General features: G+C 33.1%; 1 protein-coding gene and 1 long non-coding RNA gene across 2 annotated transcripts in view; one reads left to right on the forward strand and one right to left on the reverse strand.

Moving 5' to 3' along the window:
- Positions 1-9070: 9070 nt before the first annotated feature.
- The window catches only part of LOC143229313 (papilin-like), a 114254-nt gene continuing 103357 nt past the window's right edge, over positions 9071-19967 (reverse strand). The window contains exons 29-34 of the mRNA XM_076461487.1: positions 19688-19863; positions 18911-19001; positions 16031-16198; positions 13796-14080; positions 10214-10483; positions 9071-9463 (exon numbers count right to left, since the gene is read on the reverse strand). Of these exons, the coding sequence (XP_076317602.1) occupies positions 9300-9463; positions 10214-10483; positions 13796-14080; positions 16031-16198; positions 18911-19001; positions 19688-19863 (1154 nt within the window). The 3' untranslated portion in view covers positions 9071-9299. The remainder of the gene's footprint in view (positions 9464-10213; positions 10484-13795; positions 14081-16030; positions 16199-18910; positions 19002-19687; positions 19864-19967) is intronic.
- On the forward strand, positions 16080-18280 carry LOC143229317 (uncharacterized). The gene is made up of 2 exons (XR_013015787.1): positions 16080-16215; positions 17788-18280. It is a non-coding gene; the product is annotated as an uncharacterized LOC143229317 (long non-coding RNA).

Raw genomic sequence — 19967 nt, forward strand, 5'->3', positions numbered from 1 at the left:
GAGAGCATCCAGCAAGTTAGCACAGAAAGAACTCCAGATTAGAAACACTCTGCCCAGAAACAAGAATTTCCTCATCTATCCTCCTTCGCCCAAGCTAAAATCAGACCTATGCATCACAGATGATCCGCCAAGCCCTTCACAACATTCGTCTTAGTTTTAAATGCATCCTAGTTGCAACCTTTGTTTATTATTATCATTTGCTTTGTTTTTGTAAGTACTACTGTATGTCTCTTGTAATTAATCTTTATATTTTTCTTTCCTTACAGCACTTCTTCCGGGCACGGTCAGGGCCTTTATTCGGCGCCCCACCAGTGAAAGTGGGTTTTCTCAGGGTATTCCCGTTTTCCCCCACAGTAAAAGTTCCGTTTCATAGGATCTATAGATCCCAGCCCTGAAAAGAGGTCCGTCACTTTAGTTCCTAAATTTTAAATGTGTAAAGTCTAGTTAATCCATTTCATGAGTCTTAATTATGTCGGAGTACGGTGTTTGGACTTCTTTGCTCCCTTCACTTCAACAATATTTACATCATGTAATTCTTCGGACGCTTGTGAATGTTGTGCTGAACCTTTTCCCTTCGTTTTCTCTCCGGCTCGCCGGCCTACTTCTCAGCTGTTTCCCGACGCTCCTCAATTAGATACATAAATCTGCCGCCTTCAAGGTCATTAGTGACAACGCTCTTGATTTACAACCAGGCCACTCTAATTCACTTATTTATCTTCGTGATAAGTTGACTAATTTATTCTTGCCTCGTGTGGGGTGAAGAGAAACAATAGTTTCTGACTGTCCCTGGTTATTTTTCGTACATCTTTGGGGAACAAAATTATAAATTAACCTAAGTACCTATCAAGTATACCTACCTGAGGGGAAACCGACGTAATACCAGAAAATACTTCCTTTATTTTAAGACAGAGGGTGTGTTATAATAGTTACGGTGAAACTCACCATTTGACCTGACAAAAGTAGCTCTCAGTTTCTGTTACGTATTATAATTTATCTCTGACCACTCTCCGACTTATTATGTTATGAATTTGGAAGTTAATTAAATGTTAATTTGTAAAAAAATTATAATATTTGTCAACAAAATTGACACACACAATTTTCTTTCTTAATACAAATATGTTTTAATATACAAACAACAATACAATTTATAATAACGGTTATTACAAATATTGGTTAAAATACAAAAAGTTTACAAACTCACAAGCAATATTCAGTCTCTTGTCTAGTCTGGAACTAAATATTTTATCTACGGTAAAGATCCACGAGGCTCAAATTACTTTTATGTTGATACACCGATATATTTCACTTGATGGAAATACTATCTAGCCCTATTCTTGTTTGGCCTAACGCTGTTTACAAGCTTACTTTCCAGAGTACAAGATAGATATTCAACGTCCTTGTAGAAATACTAATATCTAAAGTTAAATCCCAGAAGGTGAACTGTTTTTGATTATCGAAATCTATAAATGTTCCTGATCCAATTCTGTAGTTTTTTCCGATTAATAAGCGTTAATCATAATTATATCTTCCGAGATACTGACTGTCAGGGGCGTAGCCATATGTATGGCCATTGGGGGGTTCTTTTTTAGTTTGAGTGCTTGATACAAGCGCCGCAGGTGCGAAGCCATGCTAGGGGAGGGGGGCAGGGACATGCCCCCTTGGGAAATTGTTTAATAAAAAACATAAAAGAAAAGCCTGAATTATGCATTCTGACACCACCTTTTCGGCAAATTTCAGAAAGGCACACTGAGGTGTTTCTCTTATTTTTTTAATCATAAATAAATATATAGGCCTATATATATAATACATAACTTAAAGTTATCAGGCCCAGCAAAGTAGGCCTACAGTCCTGTCATCAACATATAAAATATAGAGTCACTCAGAAGAGTGCAAAATATATGTATAGTGTCTATAATCTGTATTCAAATATCATGGACAGTGTATGTTCAGATTCCCTGGATTTCAAGAATTAACTTCACAAATAAACAGCGGGTGACACCGTGGCAGGCTGGCAGCACCATGGCACTAACCATCTATTCACTATAGATGGCGCCAATGGTACTGTTAATGTGACGTTGACAAACAGAAGTTGCAATAAACAATCATTCACCATGTTAAGTCTGAAAAGCAAAAGACACTGCATGGGTTCTTTAAACCCATTCATGAGGCTGAACCTTATTAATCTTCTGCAGCCAATCAGGTTGAATCAGAATTGTGAAAGTCATCACCGTGGCCTTCTACCAATGCTGCCACTACCATCTTAGGTCCAGTCTGGGACATTGGAAATTACATTTCTGATGATGTCAGCATTGGTAAGCGGGTAAGTCGACTCCTCATAATATTAATTTTGTATTAAAAATCATGCAAGCACACTGATGAGTTTTAGACTCATTGCTGCTAGTGATTGTAGGCCTACAGCCACAGGATGTTAGGTCTGCTTTGTGAAGTACAGCTCTAAGCCTTTCTCTTCGAGGTTATTGTACTCTCATAATAAACTTTCCTATGTGCAAAATAACTTAATTAGAACTGTCTTTCTGTCTCTTTTAGATAAACGCTGAAACCAAAAAATGCCTCCTTGAGAATGCCTGGAAGCCAGGGAGTGATTATGTTTTCCCCAGTGTGGTCCAAGAAAGCTGTGTTTTCAGCATCGTTGGCTTTCACAGTGGAGATGGCTACTCTACAGTCAACATGCAAAGGGTGCTTTCTGCAAGTACTGCTGTCTTTTTGCTCCTGATGGTGCTGGTGTTGGAAGCCAGAAATTGGGACAACTAGTGAAATTTCCATACACAAACTGGAAGAAGGCTGTTGAAGACTTCAAGGCACATGAATTGAAACAGTACCACTAAGACAGCAAAGAAAAAGCTAACAATTTTCTACAGTTCGTAAACACAAGTTCATCTGTGCACTTGCAGGTTGATGCAACTTATAAGTAAGAAATTGAACCGAACCAGCAATATTTAATACCTATTATTGATACTGTATTGCTGTGTCGGAGACAGGGTTTAGCTTTGAGGGGAAAATATGATTCTGGTCCAATGTTTGTTGGTTAAACTGATCAGGAGCCCATCAATAATGATGGGAATTTTCGGGCAATTTTGTGCTACAGGGCAAAGGGTGATGTCAAACTTTCAGCAAGCCTTAAGAGTAAAAAGAGAAATGCTATGTATCTGAGTCCTCAACTTCAAAATGAAATCATCATTTCCTGTAATACTCATGTTCTTGATGCTTTGGTCAACAGGGTTAATGCTGCAAAGTGTTTCTCAATATTAGCTGATGAAACAACAGATATTTCAGGCATTGAACAGTTTTCGCTGTGCATGGCAATGATAACTCTGTTGCAATGAGAGAAGATTTTTTGCAATTTATACCTGTTTATGATGTGACAGGCAGAAACTTGGTTGATGTTATCATCACCAATCTGACAAAATATGGTATTGACATGGCTTACCTGCGAGGACAAGGGTACGATGGTGCTGCCTCTAAGAGTGGGAAATTCAATGGTGTCCAGAGACACATAACTGATAAATTTCCACTTGCACCCTATGTACACTGCAGTGCAATTTCTGATGCTTGTAAAGAAGTTCCTGTGCTAAATTGCATGGGAGTAATTTTTAGCATTGAAAACTTTCTCAATACACCCAAACGAAATTAAGTTTTGGCTCTTTTGGTGGAGAATAAAGCACCTGAATCTAAAAAAAAAAGTTTGAAAGGTCTCTGCCCAACCCAGTGGATTGAGAGGCATGACTCAGTCATTGTCTTTCTAGAATTAATTCATGCAGTTGCAGATGCCCTTGAAACCATATCAGATTGGCAAGACAGAGATTCTGCCATGCAAGCCAATCAATTGTTGTGTTCTATAACACAGGCAGAATTCAACATCACTCTACTTACCATTGCTAAATTGTTTTCCTTTAGTTTACCTCTGTGCAACTTACTGCAGCAAAAGAACATTGATTTAGGTGCTGCGATGCATCATGCAGAAATAGTGGAAGATTTAATCCGTTCACTCAGAAATAATACTGTGAATGAATTTAACAACATTTTCTGTGAGGCTCAAACTCTGTGTAGTGAGCTTTAAGTTGACATCATAATGCCAAAGCAGGCTAAAAAGACAGATGTACCGTGCTAACACACAAACCACTAGCCCTGAGGAGTACTTTCGTATTGTAGTATTTGTACCATTTGTTGATCACTTTCTTTCACAAATATGTGACTGTCTGTCCAGTCACAAAACTCTCCTTACAAACTTCATGTGTCTACTACCATCAGGATCTTCCACAGAACGGTCAGAACCTACAGCACAACAATGTGACCAAAATAAAGAGTTGGTCAATATATACAAGGCTGACATTGACAGCACTTCACCAGCTGCAGTAGGTGGACTTGGGGTTTGGTATAAATCACTTGCGAACAACAGACCAAAAAATGTCATAGATGCATATGCAATGTGCAATGCAGAAATGTTCCTAGTCATATCTAAACTGTTGAAAGTATTTGCCATGCTGCCTGTGTCAACGAGCTCAGTGGAGCATTTGTTTTCAACTCTCAGAAGACTCAAAATGTATTTGAGAAATACCACCACTAGAGATCAATTGAATGGCCTAGCCTCATTATACATTCACCGTGATACTAAAGTTGAACAAAAGTGTGTTGTAGATGTCCTGGCAAGAACGAACAGGCATTTGAGCCTTTCATAGATATTCGATTGTATTTCTCTAGTTCTGACAAAACTTGCTGTATTAAAAGACTGTTCAATCAGAAATTTGCATTTGACCATATGTTGTGTGTTAAATTATCTGCCATGCAATAACAGATCTTTATGAAACTTCACAGGTGGCAACTGAACTTGTCTAAAAAGGTTGGGTCCATGGGGGGTTAACCCCAACCCCCTTTGGCTACGCCCCTGCTGACTGTAGCTGATAAAACAATAATATTATTCTATTCTGTCTCTTGATGCATCTGTTTACATATTCATTACGAGATTCTCGAATGTTCAAATATATTCGAAGACACACTAGTGTTTTCGTAAACTAAATATTGTTGGTTCTTGCTTTCGAGAATCTTCCATAAATTTATAGATCAGGCAGAACTGCGCAGTACACATCCAACAATAAATGTCACATGCATCAAACTGAAACAAACGCACATATTAAAGTGAATGTATAACAGTAAATATGCTACATTTTGCACACAAATGATTATTTGTTTTACATTTCGTGCAATGTTACATGAGGGTTACCTGTGCTAGCCTTCCCTAATTTAGCAATGTAAGACAAGAGGGGTTTTGTTTGCTTATTTTGAATTTCGTGCGAAGCTACACAAGGACTATCTGTGTTAGCCGTCCCTAATTTAGCAGTGTCAGACTAGAGGGAAAGCAGCTAGTCATCACCACCCACCACCAAATCTTGGACTATTCTTTTACCAACGAATAGTGGAATTGGCCGTCACATTATAACGCCTCTAGGGCTAAAAGGGCGAGCATGTTTGGTGTGACTGGGATTCGAACCCACGACTCTCAGATTGCGCGTCGAGCGTCTCACCACTTGGCCATGCCGGGCCTATTATTTTACACAAAATTGACCAAAAAAAAGTCCTGACTCACATGCTATTTATATTTAATCAAATGGCAGCTTCCATGCAATACACAATATATTTTTGTCCAAAACTGGGCCACAAGTTAAAAATAGGATTGCTATATTGGTCCAACATTGAATTAACCATGGTATTCTATCTTTATTTGCTAATATTAAACGTTGTGTAATATTGTTGGCATTATGTTGACTTTATACCTGTTGTAAACTGGAAGAAATCAAAATAGACTATTCAAAATAAAGTTAAAACTGAAAATAAACCAAATGTGAATTTACATTTATATACAGTCATGTGAAAAAGTTAGGACACCCTATGAAAGCCTTTGTATTTTTTGTAACATTTTTGGATATATAGATATTTATTCTCAATTTCAACAATACTGAGAGATTATAGGAATATAACTAAACAATTAAAACTGAAGAAAATACTTTTCAAGATCTTCTGTAAATGTAAATCTACAAAAATGCATATTCTAACTGAGGAAAAAGTTAGGACACCCTACCCCCTAATAGCTAGTGTTTATGCCTTTGGCTGAAATAACTGCAGTGAGATGCTTCTTGTAGCCATCTACCAGTCTCTGACATCGGTCTGAAGAAAGTTTGTCCCACTCCTCAATGCAGAATTCTTTCAGCTGTGAGATGTTTTAGGGGTTTCTTGCATGTACAGCCCATTTCAAGTCACCCCACAGCATCTCAATGGGATTAAGATCTGGGCTTTGACTCGGCCATTCCAGGACTCTCCATTTCTTAGTTTTTAGCCAGCCCTTGGTGGATTTACTGGTATGTTTTGGGTCATTGTCGTGTTGTAGGATCCAGTTCCACTTCAGCTTTAATTTTCGTACATATAGTCTCACATGATCCTCAATTACCCTCTGATACACAGTAGAATTCATGGTGGATTCTATGATTGCGAGCTGTCCAGGTCCTGCTGCAGCAAAGCAGCCCCAAACCATGACACTTCCACCTCCATCCTTCACAGTTGGTATGAGGTTCTTTTCCTGGAATGCTGTATTTGGTTTATGCCAAACATGCCCTCTGTTTTGGTGTCCAAATAATTCAATTTTGGTCTCATCTGTCCAAATACATTATTCCAGAAGTCCTGGTCTTTGTCTACATTCTCTCTGGCAAACTTCAGTCTGGTCTTGATGTTTCTCTTAGAGAGCAAAAGCTTTCTCCTTGCACACCTCCCATGCAAGTTAAACTTGTGCAGTCTCTTTCTGATTGTAGAGGCATGAACTTTCACATCAACAGTAGCCAGAGCCTGCTGTCGGTCTCGTGATGACATATTAGTGTGTTTGGAGACCTCTTTTAGCATCTTGCGGTCTGCTCTGGGGTGAACTTGCTTGGACGACCAGACCTGGGCATGCTGGCAGTTATTTTGAAAGCCCTCCACTTGTTGACTATTTTCCCTACAGTGGAATGGCTGATTTCAAAATCTTTTGAGATCTTTTTAAATCCCTTACCAGACTCATAAGCTGCTACAGTTTTCTTTCTGAAGGCCTCAGACAGCTCTTTTGCTCTCACCATGGTGCTCACTCTCACTTCAACAGTCAGGAGAACACCAAACTAAATGTCTGAGGTTTAAATAGGGCAAGTGAAGATTTTTGTAAGAGACAGTATTAAGATTTTTCTTTTCAAATGATATTGCTATTTTTTTCATATACTGTGGTTTTTCTATATTTTTCAGTAAATGCTTGTTAATACATTAAAACAAATGCTGTATCCACAACACATTTGAATGAATAAATAGTGTGAACACAAAGTAAGAAAATGTATTATACACCAGAAACACTTGGCCTCTACATCTATTTACTCAATAAAATAATTTATTACTTGCTAAATTTGGCTCAGAGCAAATCAAGTACACATTAATAGCTAGACAATATTTCTGTGATAACATAAAGACAATAGAGATACATTGTTTTATTTTTTTTAATAGCTAGGAATAGTTTAATGACGATGGAAGTGTATTCTGCAACATTTAACAACAATGCTGTCTCTGTGACTTCATAATCCTTTGGTTTCTAACATTAATAGATTACATAGCCAGACTTTTTGTATTAGGTCACATTTTTACTAACACACTTGAAGAAAAACACAGATAAATCATATTGGCCACAAAGGACTGTTTAATATCTTAATTTTGTAGAAGGAGGTTTAACCTCCTGATGTGTTGTATGTATAATATGTATATAATACTGCTCTACTTCTATTATAAGTTGTTGTTTTGCTTTTTTCACTTACATTTAGTGACTGATGCTGTAACAGTTTATTGGATTATATTTTGAATAAATGTTTTGTAAAGATGAAGGTTTAACTAAAGTCTGTAGTTTCTGTAGTTTTATATTTTTGTAAGGGAAGTTCTTCTTTGAAGATTATTTCTTGCACTGTAATTATACTTCTGGGATTTATATGCAATCACAAAGGCAAATTAGGCTTCAAAGAGGTGCTTTTTATATGAATTTATTATCTTGCTTTATTACTTACTAAGTTTTAAAGGTTCTGATGATTTGTGTTTTAAAAATTGTGTGTGGTTTTAAAGTTTGTCTCTGGAGTTGTTTACTAAAACATGTCCCTGAAAGTTACAACAAAATCATATTCACAATAATATTACAAAATATGAAACTATGTATTGAATAATTTCACTCCTAAAATGTAGTACTGAGAACGATTATGAAGAATAATGACTTTAGCTTCAAAGACATAAACTTTAGAAACAGCCAAATGTTAGGATACAAACATACACAATCCAAAGGCAAAAGCATGTAGTTATATTACAGAATTAGCTAAGTGAGAAAAGAGTCTCTCAGTACTGACAGGCTGTAGTTTTGGTTGTTGTTTTTCTGCATCAAGTTGTTATGTCACTGTTTCATTCAAATTGATTAAAAACCCAAACTTATACTGAGATTCAAAAGTACCTTTTATCCATGCATATAGTTAGATCTGTATTTATTTTACATTTAGCTTAGTTAATTAGTTGCAAATGTGTTTCATTCCCAAAAGAATTTACTAAAAAACAACATCCCTCAAAAGGCCTCTTAAATACTTACGAGTAGTTTAAAATTTTATAAAAGTAATAATTGTATTTTAAGTTCATATTGTCGTGAGTTAAAATTTAAAATTCTGAGCAATGCATAAGTTAACATTGTTATTTCTGGAGCATGAATAGCAGCATTTTCTTAAAGTAAATGAACTTTCTAAAGTGTTATTAATAATCAGGATAAAACTTTTGGCACTTAAAGAACCTAAATAATTTGACCCATCATATGCATTAAAAAGAGAGGAAAATAAATATAACACATTAAATATTGAAAAATTACCTCCAATTCAAGGGGAAACAACAAAAAGTATGTTATATCTAAATTACTAGGTTAAATAAAGTATTAAACTGCCTTCTTTAAGCTGCATGTTTAACAGATTTTATATCTAATTCATTTTTGTTATTCATGGCCATTTTCAAAGAATAAAATTACTCCATATTGACTTTTCCATTTTCTATTTTTTTTTTAATACATTTAAGCAACATTCATTCAAAGCTTTTAACTATGTAATCTGTATTACACATTTTGTAGTCAAACACTTACTTCTTAAGGCACTTTCATCAATCAATCCAGGAAATTAAATAAGTGTTAAAAAGCTCTATCAGAATAACAAAGGAAACGAACAAGCCAAAGTTACTAAAAAGATTTTGCATCATAAAACTGAATCCTATACACGAGGTGAGGTAAACTTGGTTGAAAGTTGTCCTGCCAACGTACAGGAACGACAACAGTATTTGCCATAATAAGGATTCATACAGTAATTGGCTTGGACTATTGTTTTACAGCCAACAAACTGGGGTTTGTCAATACAATCGGGAGGTATGTAGACATCTGGAAGAAAAAAGTTAAAATTCAGATGATTTATTATAATTTCAGAGTTTTGATTTCAGTAAGTGTTTCAATAAACTTAACAGTTTGTTTCTGTTATATGTATATTTCTAAATCATTAATTTCTTTATGAATTTACAGTCAGTATAATCTGCATAAAAAGTTAAACTACAATGTAGTAAATCAAATAATGAGTTATTTGATCAAAGGACAATAAATATTTCAGATGGAAACAGCTGACTGCATTAATTTACATGTATGTTCTTATCATACAAGCATTAATAGATTATTTACAATTATTTTTAATAATGCTTTTAATAATGAGAGAGAGAGAATATGTTCTTCACTCAAAATTATCACAGTCTTGCTTGAGGTAGATAATTCAAAGACCTGCTGAACTTGAGAATATTTCATCTATTAAAACATGTTTTATTGAGTTATTTGGTTTCGATATTTTATCTTCCCATCCTAACATATTTAGATATCTAGCTATGATTAAATGAAGCAATTACATCATTCAATAAGTTGATAATACAACCAATGTAAATAATTAATGTAAAAAGAAATTGCAAATGCATTTTTTTGTAATTAAGCACTAAGCAACTTGTATATATATATATAAATAATACATAGGAATGCATAAAAATAGCTTTGCCATTTGAAGTCACATCACAACAATGTATGTGCTTCGTTTTAATAAACCTGTTACAAAAAAGTATAATTAATGAAAAACAACAACTTTAATAGTAGTACCTTCAATGGTGACTGAGACAGAACTGGAAGCTTCATTGTGTTTGCTAGTTGCTATACAGCTATATATGCCACTGTCATTGTGTTGAGTGTTTTGAATAATCAAAGTGTAGTTACTGAGAACTTGTAACCGCTTGCTACTCTGTACTGGAGAAGAACCAAAGTTCCACCTAACATATGTGGCTCTTGGGCCTTTTACTTTGCAATCCAGTTGAAGAATTGAACCTGTTTTATACTCTCTTGAAGCAATACTTGCCTTAACATCAAGGTATTCTGTAAAATAAAATGAAAATAACCTTGAATAAGTTTAACTAACTTAACGTCATTTGAATTTATAGAACTTAATTTGAAATGTTAACAAACACAAAAATATAAATAAAAAAAAATTTTATATGCTAGAAAAATGTTAAAAATTAGTAACAAAAAGCACCAAATATTAGAGGCTACTCTTGTTCATTAGCTATATTATAACCTTAAAAAACATATCTGTCATTATAACATGAAGAAACCAGCAACTCTTACTCAGCTTGATATCATTACAAGCATGGAAAGAAACCTAAAGGTTTTTGTTATCTTCACAGAAAAGTATGCATTGAATATGGACTTTTCAAAAGGATAATTTTATTTTCAAAATTTCCAGTAACATCAACATATAGTACTATCTGTATGTACAACAGTAGCAACTCAACACAGTAACATCAAAATATAGTACTATCTGTACGTACAACAGTAGCAACTCAACACAGTAACATAAAAATATAGTACTATCTCTACGTACAGCAGTACCAACTCAACACAGTAACATCAAAATATAGTACTATCTGTACGTACAACAGTACCAACTCAACACAGTAACATCAAAATATAGTACTATCTGTACGTACAACAGTACCAACTCAACACAGTAACATCAAAATATAGTACTATCTGTATGTACAACAGTAGCAACTCAACTCAAGTAATATCAAAATATAGTACTATCTGTATGTACAACAGTAGCAACTCAACACAGTATCAAAATATAGTACTATCTGTACGTACAACAGTACCAACTCAACACAGTAACATCAAAATATAGTACTATCTGTACGTACAACAGTACCAACTCAACACAGTAACATCAAAATATAGTACTATCTGTACGTACAACAGTAGCAACTCAACACAGTAACATAAAAATATAGTACTATCTCTACGTACAACAGTACCAACTCAACACAGTAACATCAAAATATAGTACTATCTGTACGTACAACAGTACCAACTCAACACAGTAACATCAAAATATAGTACTATCTGTACGTACAACAGTACCAACTCAACACAGTAACATCAAAATATAGTACTATCTGTATGTACAACAGTAGCAACTCAACTCAAGTAATATCAAAATATAGTACTATCTATATGTACAACAGTAGCAACTCAACACAGTATCAAAATATAGTACTATCTGTACGTACAAAAGTACCAACTCAACTCAAGTAATATCAAAATATAGTACTATCTGTACGTACAACAGTAGCAACTCAACACAGTAACATCAAAATATAGTACCATCTGTACGTACAACAGTAGCAACTCAACTCAAGTAATATCAAAATATAGTACCATCTGTACGTACAACAGTAGCAACTCAACTCAAGTAATATCAAAATATAGTACTATCTGTATGTACAACAGTAGCAACTCAACACAGTAACATCAAAATATAGTACCATCTGTACGTACAACAGTAGCAACTCAACTCAAGTAATATCAAAATATAGTACTATCTGTATGTACAACAGTACTAACTCAACACAGTAACATCAAAATAAAGTAGAAGTACTATCTTTAGCTACTACCATTCTAACTAAATAAATTAACATAAATAAATCCTTTAAGACAGTGACTTGTAACAGGTTAAAGTTATCTTAACTTGTACTTGAACACGTATATGACTTAAATGAATGAGAGCATGGAATAACACATACACAGTTTAGTGTGGTTAAATCAATTTACAAACTGTCAGCATTTAACAGTGTTGTGTCTTTACAAACTACAGGATCAGCTCAGTAAAGTAGGCTGAAAGAAAATACTAACTGTGTCCATTCAGTACTGTTAAGAATAGAGCTAATAAGGACAATACCTAACATAGCATCAGCATTACTTTATTACAAGTTACAACTCTTATGATAAGGAATACTTGTTTCTGGAACAAGTACAACATTTTGATCGTATTCAAGTATTAATGGTTTAAGTATTCAAACTTAAACTAAAACAGCGTCAACATGATATGAAAGATCTGATATCATACTAGCTCTGTCTACTCCATAATATTTTCAATATTCTAAAATTCTGTACTGGTACTACAATAACTTACCAGTGTCAGGCCACTGCTTTAATGTCGTAATTATTTTCACTTTTTGAAATTCCACTTCCATACTTTTGTGAACAATGATAGAAGTAATTGGAATAGGTTCAATATTGAGTGCGTACAATTAAGTTCCAAGCTATAGTGTAATAACTGTGCCCAGAGTAATTTGAAATTGATACAACAATAATTAGAGACATTACTAAACGTATTAACTACAGTATTAGTCAGAAAAATGGTTGATATGGGCATCCTTGAGGGGGGGGACAAGAGGCACACCCTGGAAAACTTTTCCCCTCCCATTATCATTTCAGTATATTAAATTCTATGAACTGACTTACTGTATGTATAATTCAAATACAGTAAAATGGATGTTAAATGTTAGAGGGTGTTAAACGTATTTACCAAAATATCATTTCCATATGGTGTTATTTATAGAACCTCCCACTACAACAGTGGTGGATATTTAGAAGGATGTGGGGGTTTTTGACCTTCACACTTTAATTTATCAGAAATAAACCAGACTCTCAGATATTATATGGATTCACACCATTAAACTTTAGCACACCACTTTATACGTTTTATCATGAATCTAAATTCCAGAATGTATGTTGGTCCAGCTATCCAGATCATGTACAAATATGTAGTGCATGCATATATTAGCAGGTACAATCTACAGGACTCGGTAATTAAGTGACTTTGATTGAAGTTCTATTTTTCTAATTTCAATTATACAAATCCTAGATTGTGTGAAACCATTACCAAAATGTATTGATGGATATAAATTTAGCAGATACTTTTGAAATGTTTTCCAAAGTAAAATGTTTGGAATATTTACAGTAACCTTTAACCAGCATTAAACAGGTATATTATATGATCAAGTAATGTTCCTGTGTTAATCTTTGAAAGTATAACATATCTTGTTGGCATTTTTATTAATTCATTATATGTATATGAATATTTTATTGACTTCACATTCCTCACCCCTCCCCTTGGAAAATATTGCCCCACCCCCAAAAAATTTATGGTTTATTCTACAGTGAGATATAAATATGACTTTGAACAATTATAATCAAATAAACTAAAAAAACATGTCTACATAACAACTTCTACCATAAGATCTACTAAAATTCTACAATGATGACTAAAAGTAATAAATAGTGTTAAGTATGAGACTATTCTGTAACAGTTGCAAAAATTTTCAATTAGATAAATTAAAGTCTCTTAACCTTGAACAATCAAATTGATTGAGTGAAATAAGTGAGACTCCATTTCCTTCTCTGATTCACATTTATACAGCCCTGCATCCTCAATCTTTACTGAGTTTATTTGGAGAGATCCATTTGAGAGAAGCTGGAATCTTTTGGTTGTTAACTTCACTGGCAGTTTATCCTTTTTCCACTGCACTGTATTGACTGCTACATCCTGACTTAAACAATTTAAAGTTACCTGTGATTCTGTTTTCACAATTATCTCTTGAGGTACTAATTCTGTTGTTGTTGGAACAGGTGTTGCTGAAATAAAGTAAAATAATTTTTAACAAGCAAGTTTTTGATCACTGATTAAATATATTTCTTTCTCAGGATAGAAGTGATTTTATATTACAAAGCAAGTTTCATTATTTTATACAGCAAGTGTCTTTAAGAACTCTTAGTTCTTCATTAGAAGTAACTTGAAATTACATCAGTCCTATTGTGTTACGTAACAAGCATTAAACAATTTTAAGATTACATTTGTTGTATGTGAATACCCTATATCTCACAATTCATTAGTGTAAGCCTTCCTTTTAGTCTATCACTGCTAAATTAGGGATGACCAGTGGAGATAGCTCTCCCATAGCTTGGTACAAAATTTCAAACAATCCAAACCATACTTAGTGTATATTTCATTTATAAAATTAAAAAAAAAGCCTGAATTCTAATTTGAATCAATTCAAAATCCAGTTGAGATCATTTGCTAGAGTCAATAAAATTTTTTACCTTCTGTACTGATATTAAATCACAAAAACTATTTACTGTTTGATGAAACAGTTGTTCATCACGCAATGTTCCTTTAAATATAAAACAAGGTATCACACAGAGTAAAGATACTTCCAGATTCTTATGATCCAGTTTTTAGAAATCTCTGGTGAGCTACAAAGAGAAGACGAGTTACGAATTTAGTTTTGACAGTTTTATGGAAGATTTTTAATCTGTGTTCAAAGTGAAGATAGTAATCTCTGTTCAGCTGGAGTCAAGACTTGTTTGTGAATTCTTGTCTTCACTTCCTGTTTTGTACATTTTGCTGGTTGTGCATGTTTTAGTTTTAGTTATTTCTAAATAAAATGAAGCCCCCCCAGTGGTTCAGCAGTATGTCTGCTGACTTACAATGCTAAAAACTGGGTTTCGATACCCGTGGTGGGCAGAGCACAGATAGTCCATTGTGTAGCTTTGTGCTTAATTCAGAAACAACAATAACAAATAAAATGAAGTTCGGTTTTATTTGTTTTTACTTAAATACAACTTTTTTTTTTACATATCATTTCAATACTGTTGTCTGTTTACTACTCTTTATGAAATAGTGACACTGCAATGCAATAGTATATCATTAGATAATCAACTTTTTTCCCAATTGTTTTATTTTTACTTTGATTTCTACGTTATATCTCATTTCTTTTATTCCACCAGTAAAGAAACACTGTTGTTGCAGTGATCAGGTAACTATGTACTAGCTTTATACCACAGATTACTGCATTATGCTGCAATAAATTTCTATGTTAAAACTTGTACTGTAACGTAAAGACTAAAATTCATTTCCCTTTGAATATTCTTGAAAAGTGCAAGGAAAGTACAAATCTTAAATGTTTCTTACACATTTTTTTAAGGGCCAAAACCAGTGTTTTAATTCACCTGAATCTTGTATAGATTGTTTATTGATGTAATAAAAAACACTTAGAACTATGACAGTTGTAGTACTTTTAAATGTGCATCAAATATCATATAATAAAACTTACTCTAGTGATCGTTTTTATGCAAATTATATGGTGTATGATATCAAAACTGATGAAGCATGATTCCTTAATAAGTGGTAGGTATGATATTACATCACTTTAAGATTATAAATAATTGTAAACACATTGATTTCTACAAGACCATTATTGGTTTCAAGTATAAAAAATGTATAATAACAGTAATATAATATTGATCATAATCGAAAATAGCATTTTTGTGGTAAATTACTTTTAAAAAATGTTTTTAATGGGCTGGTTACAAAAATAAATGTTATTAAAATACTATCAACCTTATGATATATGATATGAAGCAGTGGAAATGTTACTGTCCACTCTTCTTTAAGTTGTGCCAAATATGATTTGTATTTGTCACGTTTTGAAATAAAAACCATTATGTATCATATTAAAACCATTAATTAAATGAAAAAAAAGAAATATTTTAATAATTACTGTCTATAGAAAGCAAGAAACTAACTTGTTAAAGCTGGTTCTGTACATATGTTGGCACATCCATTAAAACAACATTTGTTACCCCCGATACAGTCTGCATCATCGTGGCAATAATCCTTGCAGTCTCTTCTGGATACCTTTAATGGTTCATCTGCCACAAAGCTATCTGTAGGACACTCACCAGGCTTCCTTTCTGTGTAAGAATTCAAGGTATAAAAGCCAACTAATTAGATGTAATAGGAGTTCTTGATAGATGAATGTGATAAAAGACAAACCACTGTCTAATAGTTTTAAAATTATTGTTCAACTGTAAGTAGTATACAATATTTATCTGAGTTTTGAACTGGATAAACAATATCTTCAAAAAATAGTGATTTAAATCATTACTTTCACATTTATTTATTCTAGGTATTTGTAATACTGTCTTTTTCTTAAAATGTATATTTTTAAGTTTAATTCGTTATATCATAAGCACATAGCATTGAGTTGTTTTAAGTCTTTCATTTTGTCATGCATAAAACTATCATTCTGTTAACATTATCAGTCTGAAGTTGAAACGACTCAATACTGTTTCTAAGATTCGATCTTTTTTATTTTCCTCTCTTTGAAACACAGATTACCAACTATATGTTTCATTTTCACTGTTGATATCCTAGAAATATTATGTCTTCAGATCTCAGAGAACAGCATTCTTTTTCTTTGTACACACAATGAAACAGTAATTCACAAACACAACAACAATATCAGGTATACATTTTAATTAAAAATTAAATTCACATGAAGATAAAATTGTCTTTAAAATCATGTTCAAAAATGTTTAGTGTACCCTGTGTTTTCATCATGGAACTATATCACAGAAAAATACCAGCCGTTACACTTATAAATTAGGGTTAGTACCTCATCATCCTGGTGTTAATTTTAAATGTATTACACTTTCATCCTTTATCAGATATTCTACTATTGCATCCAGATTGTAATTCAGTTATTACTATTGTATGTATAACTTACTGTATAGTTTCTATGTGTTTTTGGAAATTGGTAAAATGCTTATACTCTCCATTGTACTCAAACCATGGATTTACAGAATATATGACCAGGATTTCTTTTTACTGAGTTATAAACATAAGATATATACACAGTTACAAGTATTCCAAGTGTTCATCATTGGCTGTCTGTCTGTTTGGCTCCAAAACAAGAAGAGCACAATTTATGTAATTAAACATTTGTTAAAATGCAGTTTATAAGGATTTTGAGGAATGGAGCTTTATATATTTCATATATAAAGTATTATATCGGGAAGTGAAGAAATATTTGACTCCAAATATATAATAGAAACCTAAAGGAAGTTGAAAAAAAAGTGTGACACTGACTAATGAAACACTTTACCAAATAAGGATGACACAAACCACATTACATGAGTGAGGTGGATATACATTCCAGACCTTGACCCAAGAAGTATGGAAACCAACACTTGTGTCCACCATCACTGAGCAGACGTGATTTCATGAGAGAAAGCTATGAGCATTTATATTATAAGTCATAATTTCTGAAAGCAACTTCATAAAAAACAATTAATGAGACTTTGAAGTGGACAGTTATTTCTTGAAAAGACAATAGTTAGTAATCTTGGGTGTATACACCAATTACTTATGGTTTTAGTTTGGTGGAAAAATCCACTTGTACCAGTTAAGTTAAAAGAACTAGTTGCATGAATAGATACATTGCACTTGTTGAGAACTTATAATGACATGGAAAAATGTATATGAAACATTGTATTTTCAGGAAACATTCTGCTCTTGCTGATCCAGACCTACTAGTGGACTTGCTACCATCCAGAAGTCAGTATGGTTGTGTTACAAACCACTGAGGTTATTCATTGCACCAACTTTTTTGTAGATAATGCAATCTCTGATCTAGTTTCATAATGTATATTATCTGAAGAGAGAGAAAATTAAAAAATATTAAGTGTATTGAAGATTTATTCAGACCAGTAAAAGATATTATAGAACTATTATGAGATATATTCGAAGGTTTGCTGTCACAATTGCACTAGAGGAACTATAACTGAAGGAATTTCTCATGTTATTTCAATAGATAAGCTGTTTAATATAGTGTTTATGTTAATGAACATTGTAGAAGGTCTGATAAATAAACATATCAGTATCCAATATAAAGAAATTGATAGTTTTGATTTTGGATTATTTCAAGATAACTTTGGAAACTTTGATGTAATGGAACTGATCAATAGCCTGTAATAAAAATTATTTTGTGTTTGTATTAGTGTGTGTGAGTTTCTTGATTTCACATAAAAATTCTTCGAGTTGGTGGTGTGTGTGCTTAACCCTTCACTGCATAACCTGTATTTAAATATATTTATTTGTACCTTGTATGAAATCAAACCTAATGCCTATACTTATCACCCACCAGCTACAATGCATTATTCATTTATTCAAGAAGTACTCAGTGACTGCTAACTTTGAGACACCTGGTGGTTAGCTAGAAAATCAAACTAGCTAGGAAAGATTAAATTACAGAAAAATGGGTGATCATATAATTGTTATACAAAGCATATATACATAAATTTTGTTCCTGTATGCTTCTCTTAAAGATATAATGCAAACCATAATTATATTATCATCTTGTAAAGCTGGAATCTTTGGTTGTTTAGAACAAAACTAATGGGACAAGGAATGTTTAAAGTGAGTATCACAAGACATTTCCTGTGATGTCCTGAATGAGAAATACCTTCTTTAGATTTATACTCATCTTTCTTAGTTGATTACAAAGTGCACTAGTGCACTGTTTCATATTACTTATGATAATGATGTCTAACTGTATGAAAGTTACTTTATTCTTTCTAATAAACAATTACAGACTTTCAGGATAACAGTAATCCAAACCATACTTTTTCGGCAAACAGTTTCTGATTTGGGATCTTCATCCTCATTGTAGTAAACTCTCACAACGCATCGCTCTCCTTCATCACAAGTATATTCCTGTAAGAAGAAATGTTGCAAGAAAAGTCTAGCATGTCTTCATTTGAATGTCATCTAATACAAGTTGTTTAAGAAAACTTAAATTTATTTTAACTTAATATCTATAAATGCTACAAGGTAGAAATAACATCTGTGTTGACTTTCATTTTATAATAAATACACGTGTATGTATCTTTTGCACAGCTGAAAGTAGGCAAGTCTTTATTAATGTTGAAGAAATTAGTTAATTGGGGCACTGTATGATCCCTGTTGTGTTTAAAATGTTTTGAAATAGTCTTTAATTCTCAGTCGGTAACCAGTGGATAGCAGCAGAGTTTCTCATCATGGAAGCCACATTTTCTTTCAACAGTAACAGCTGAAAATTTTGTTGTAAGATGTCTTTCAAAAGACCATCAAAGAAATGGTCATAATAATAAAGCTCATACTTGGTGAGCACCAACTATTATGCTCCTTCAAAAGTCAGAGATTCTACCTCTTATCTGTTATCTTGTACACTGATTACATCTTTAAATTTAGTAGGCTCAAGCAATCATGTGAAATAACCAGTCTATTTCTCATATACAAATAAATTGAGTGTTATACAAATGTATGGTTGTATAGAGACCCTAATAAAGTGGTCAGTCAATATAGACATTTCATTGTATATAATATCCTTTTCAAAGAATTTATAATGAGAGAGTAATTACCTGGCAAGGGTCAAAGCAACGACAGAGAGTACAGCCTTGTTTATCAAGATATTCATCTATTCCAAATGTACATCGAATTTGAGCACAATTTGTTGAAGGACAGGTGGGTCCCTCTGGTAGTACAGTTGTAGATATTTCCTCTTGTTCTTTTTCAGACACTTTATCAACCTTAACTTCTGATACAAGTATAAAGATAAGAGTACAGTGTTAATCAATATATCTTCAATGTAAAAAATTTAATGATGAAATACAGAAAGTTTTTATTTCTGAAAATGTGTGT

The sequence above is a fragment of the Tachypleus tridentatus genome, chromosome 1 (genome assembly GCF_004210375.1).
Source record: "Tachypleus tridentatus isolate NWPU-2018 chromosome 1, ASM421037v1, whole genome shotgun sequence".
NCBI lineage: Eukaryota > Metazoa > Arthropoda > Merostomata > Xiphosura > Limulidae > Tachypleus > Tachypleus tridentatus.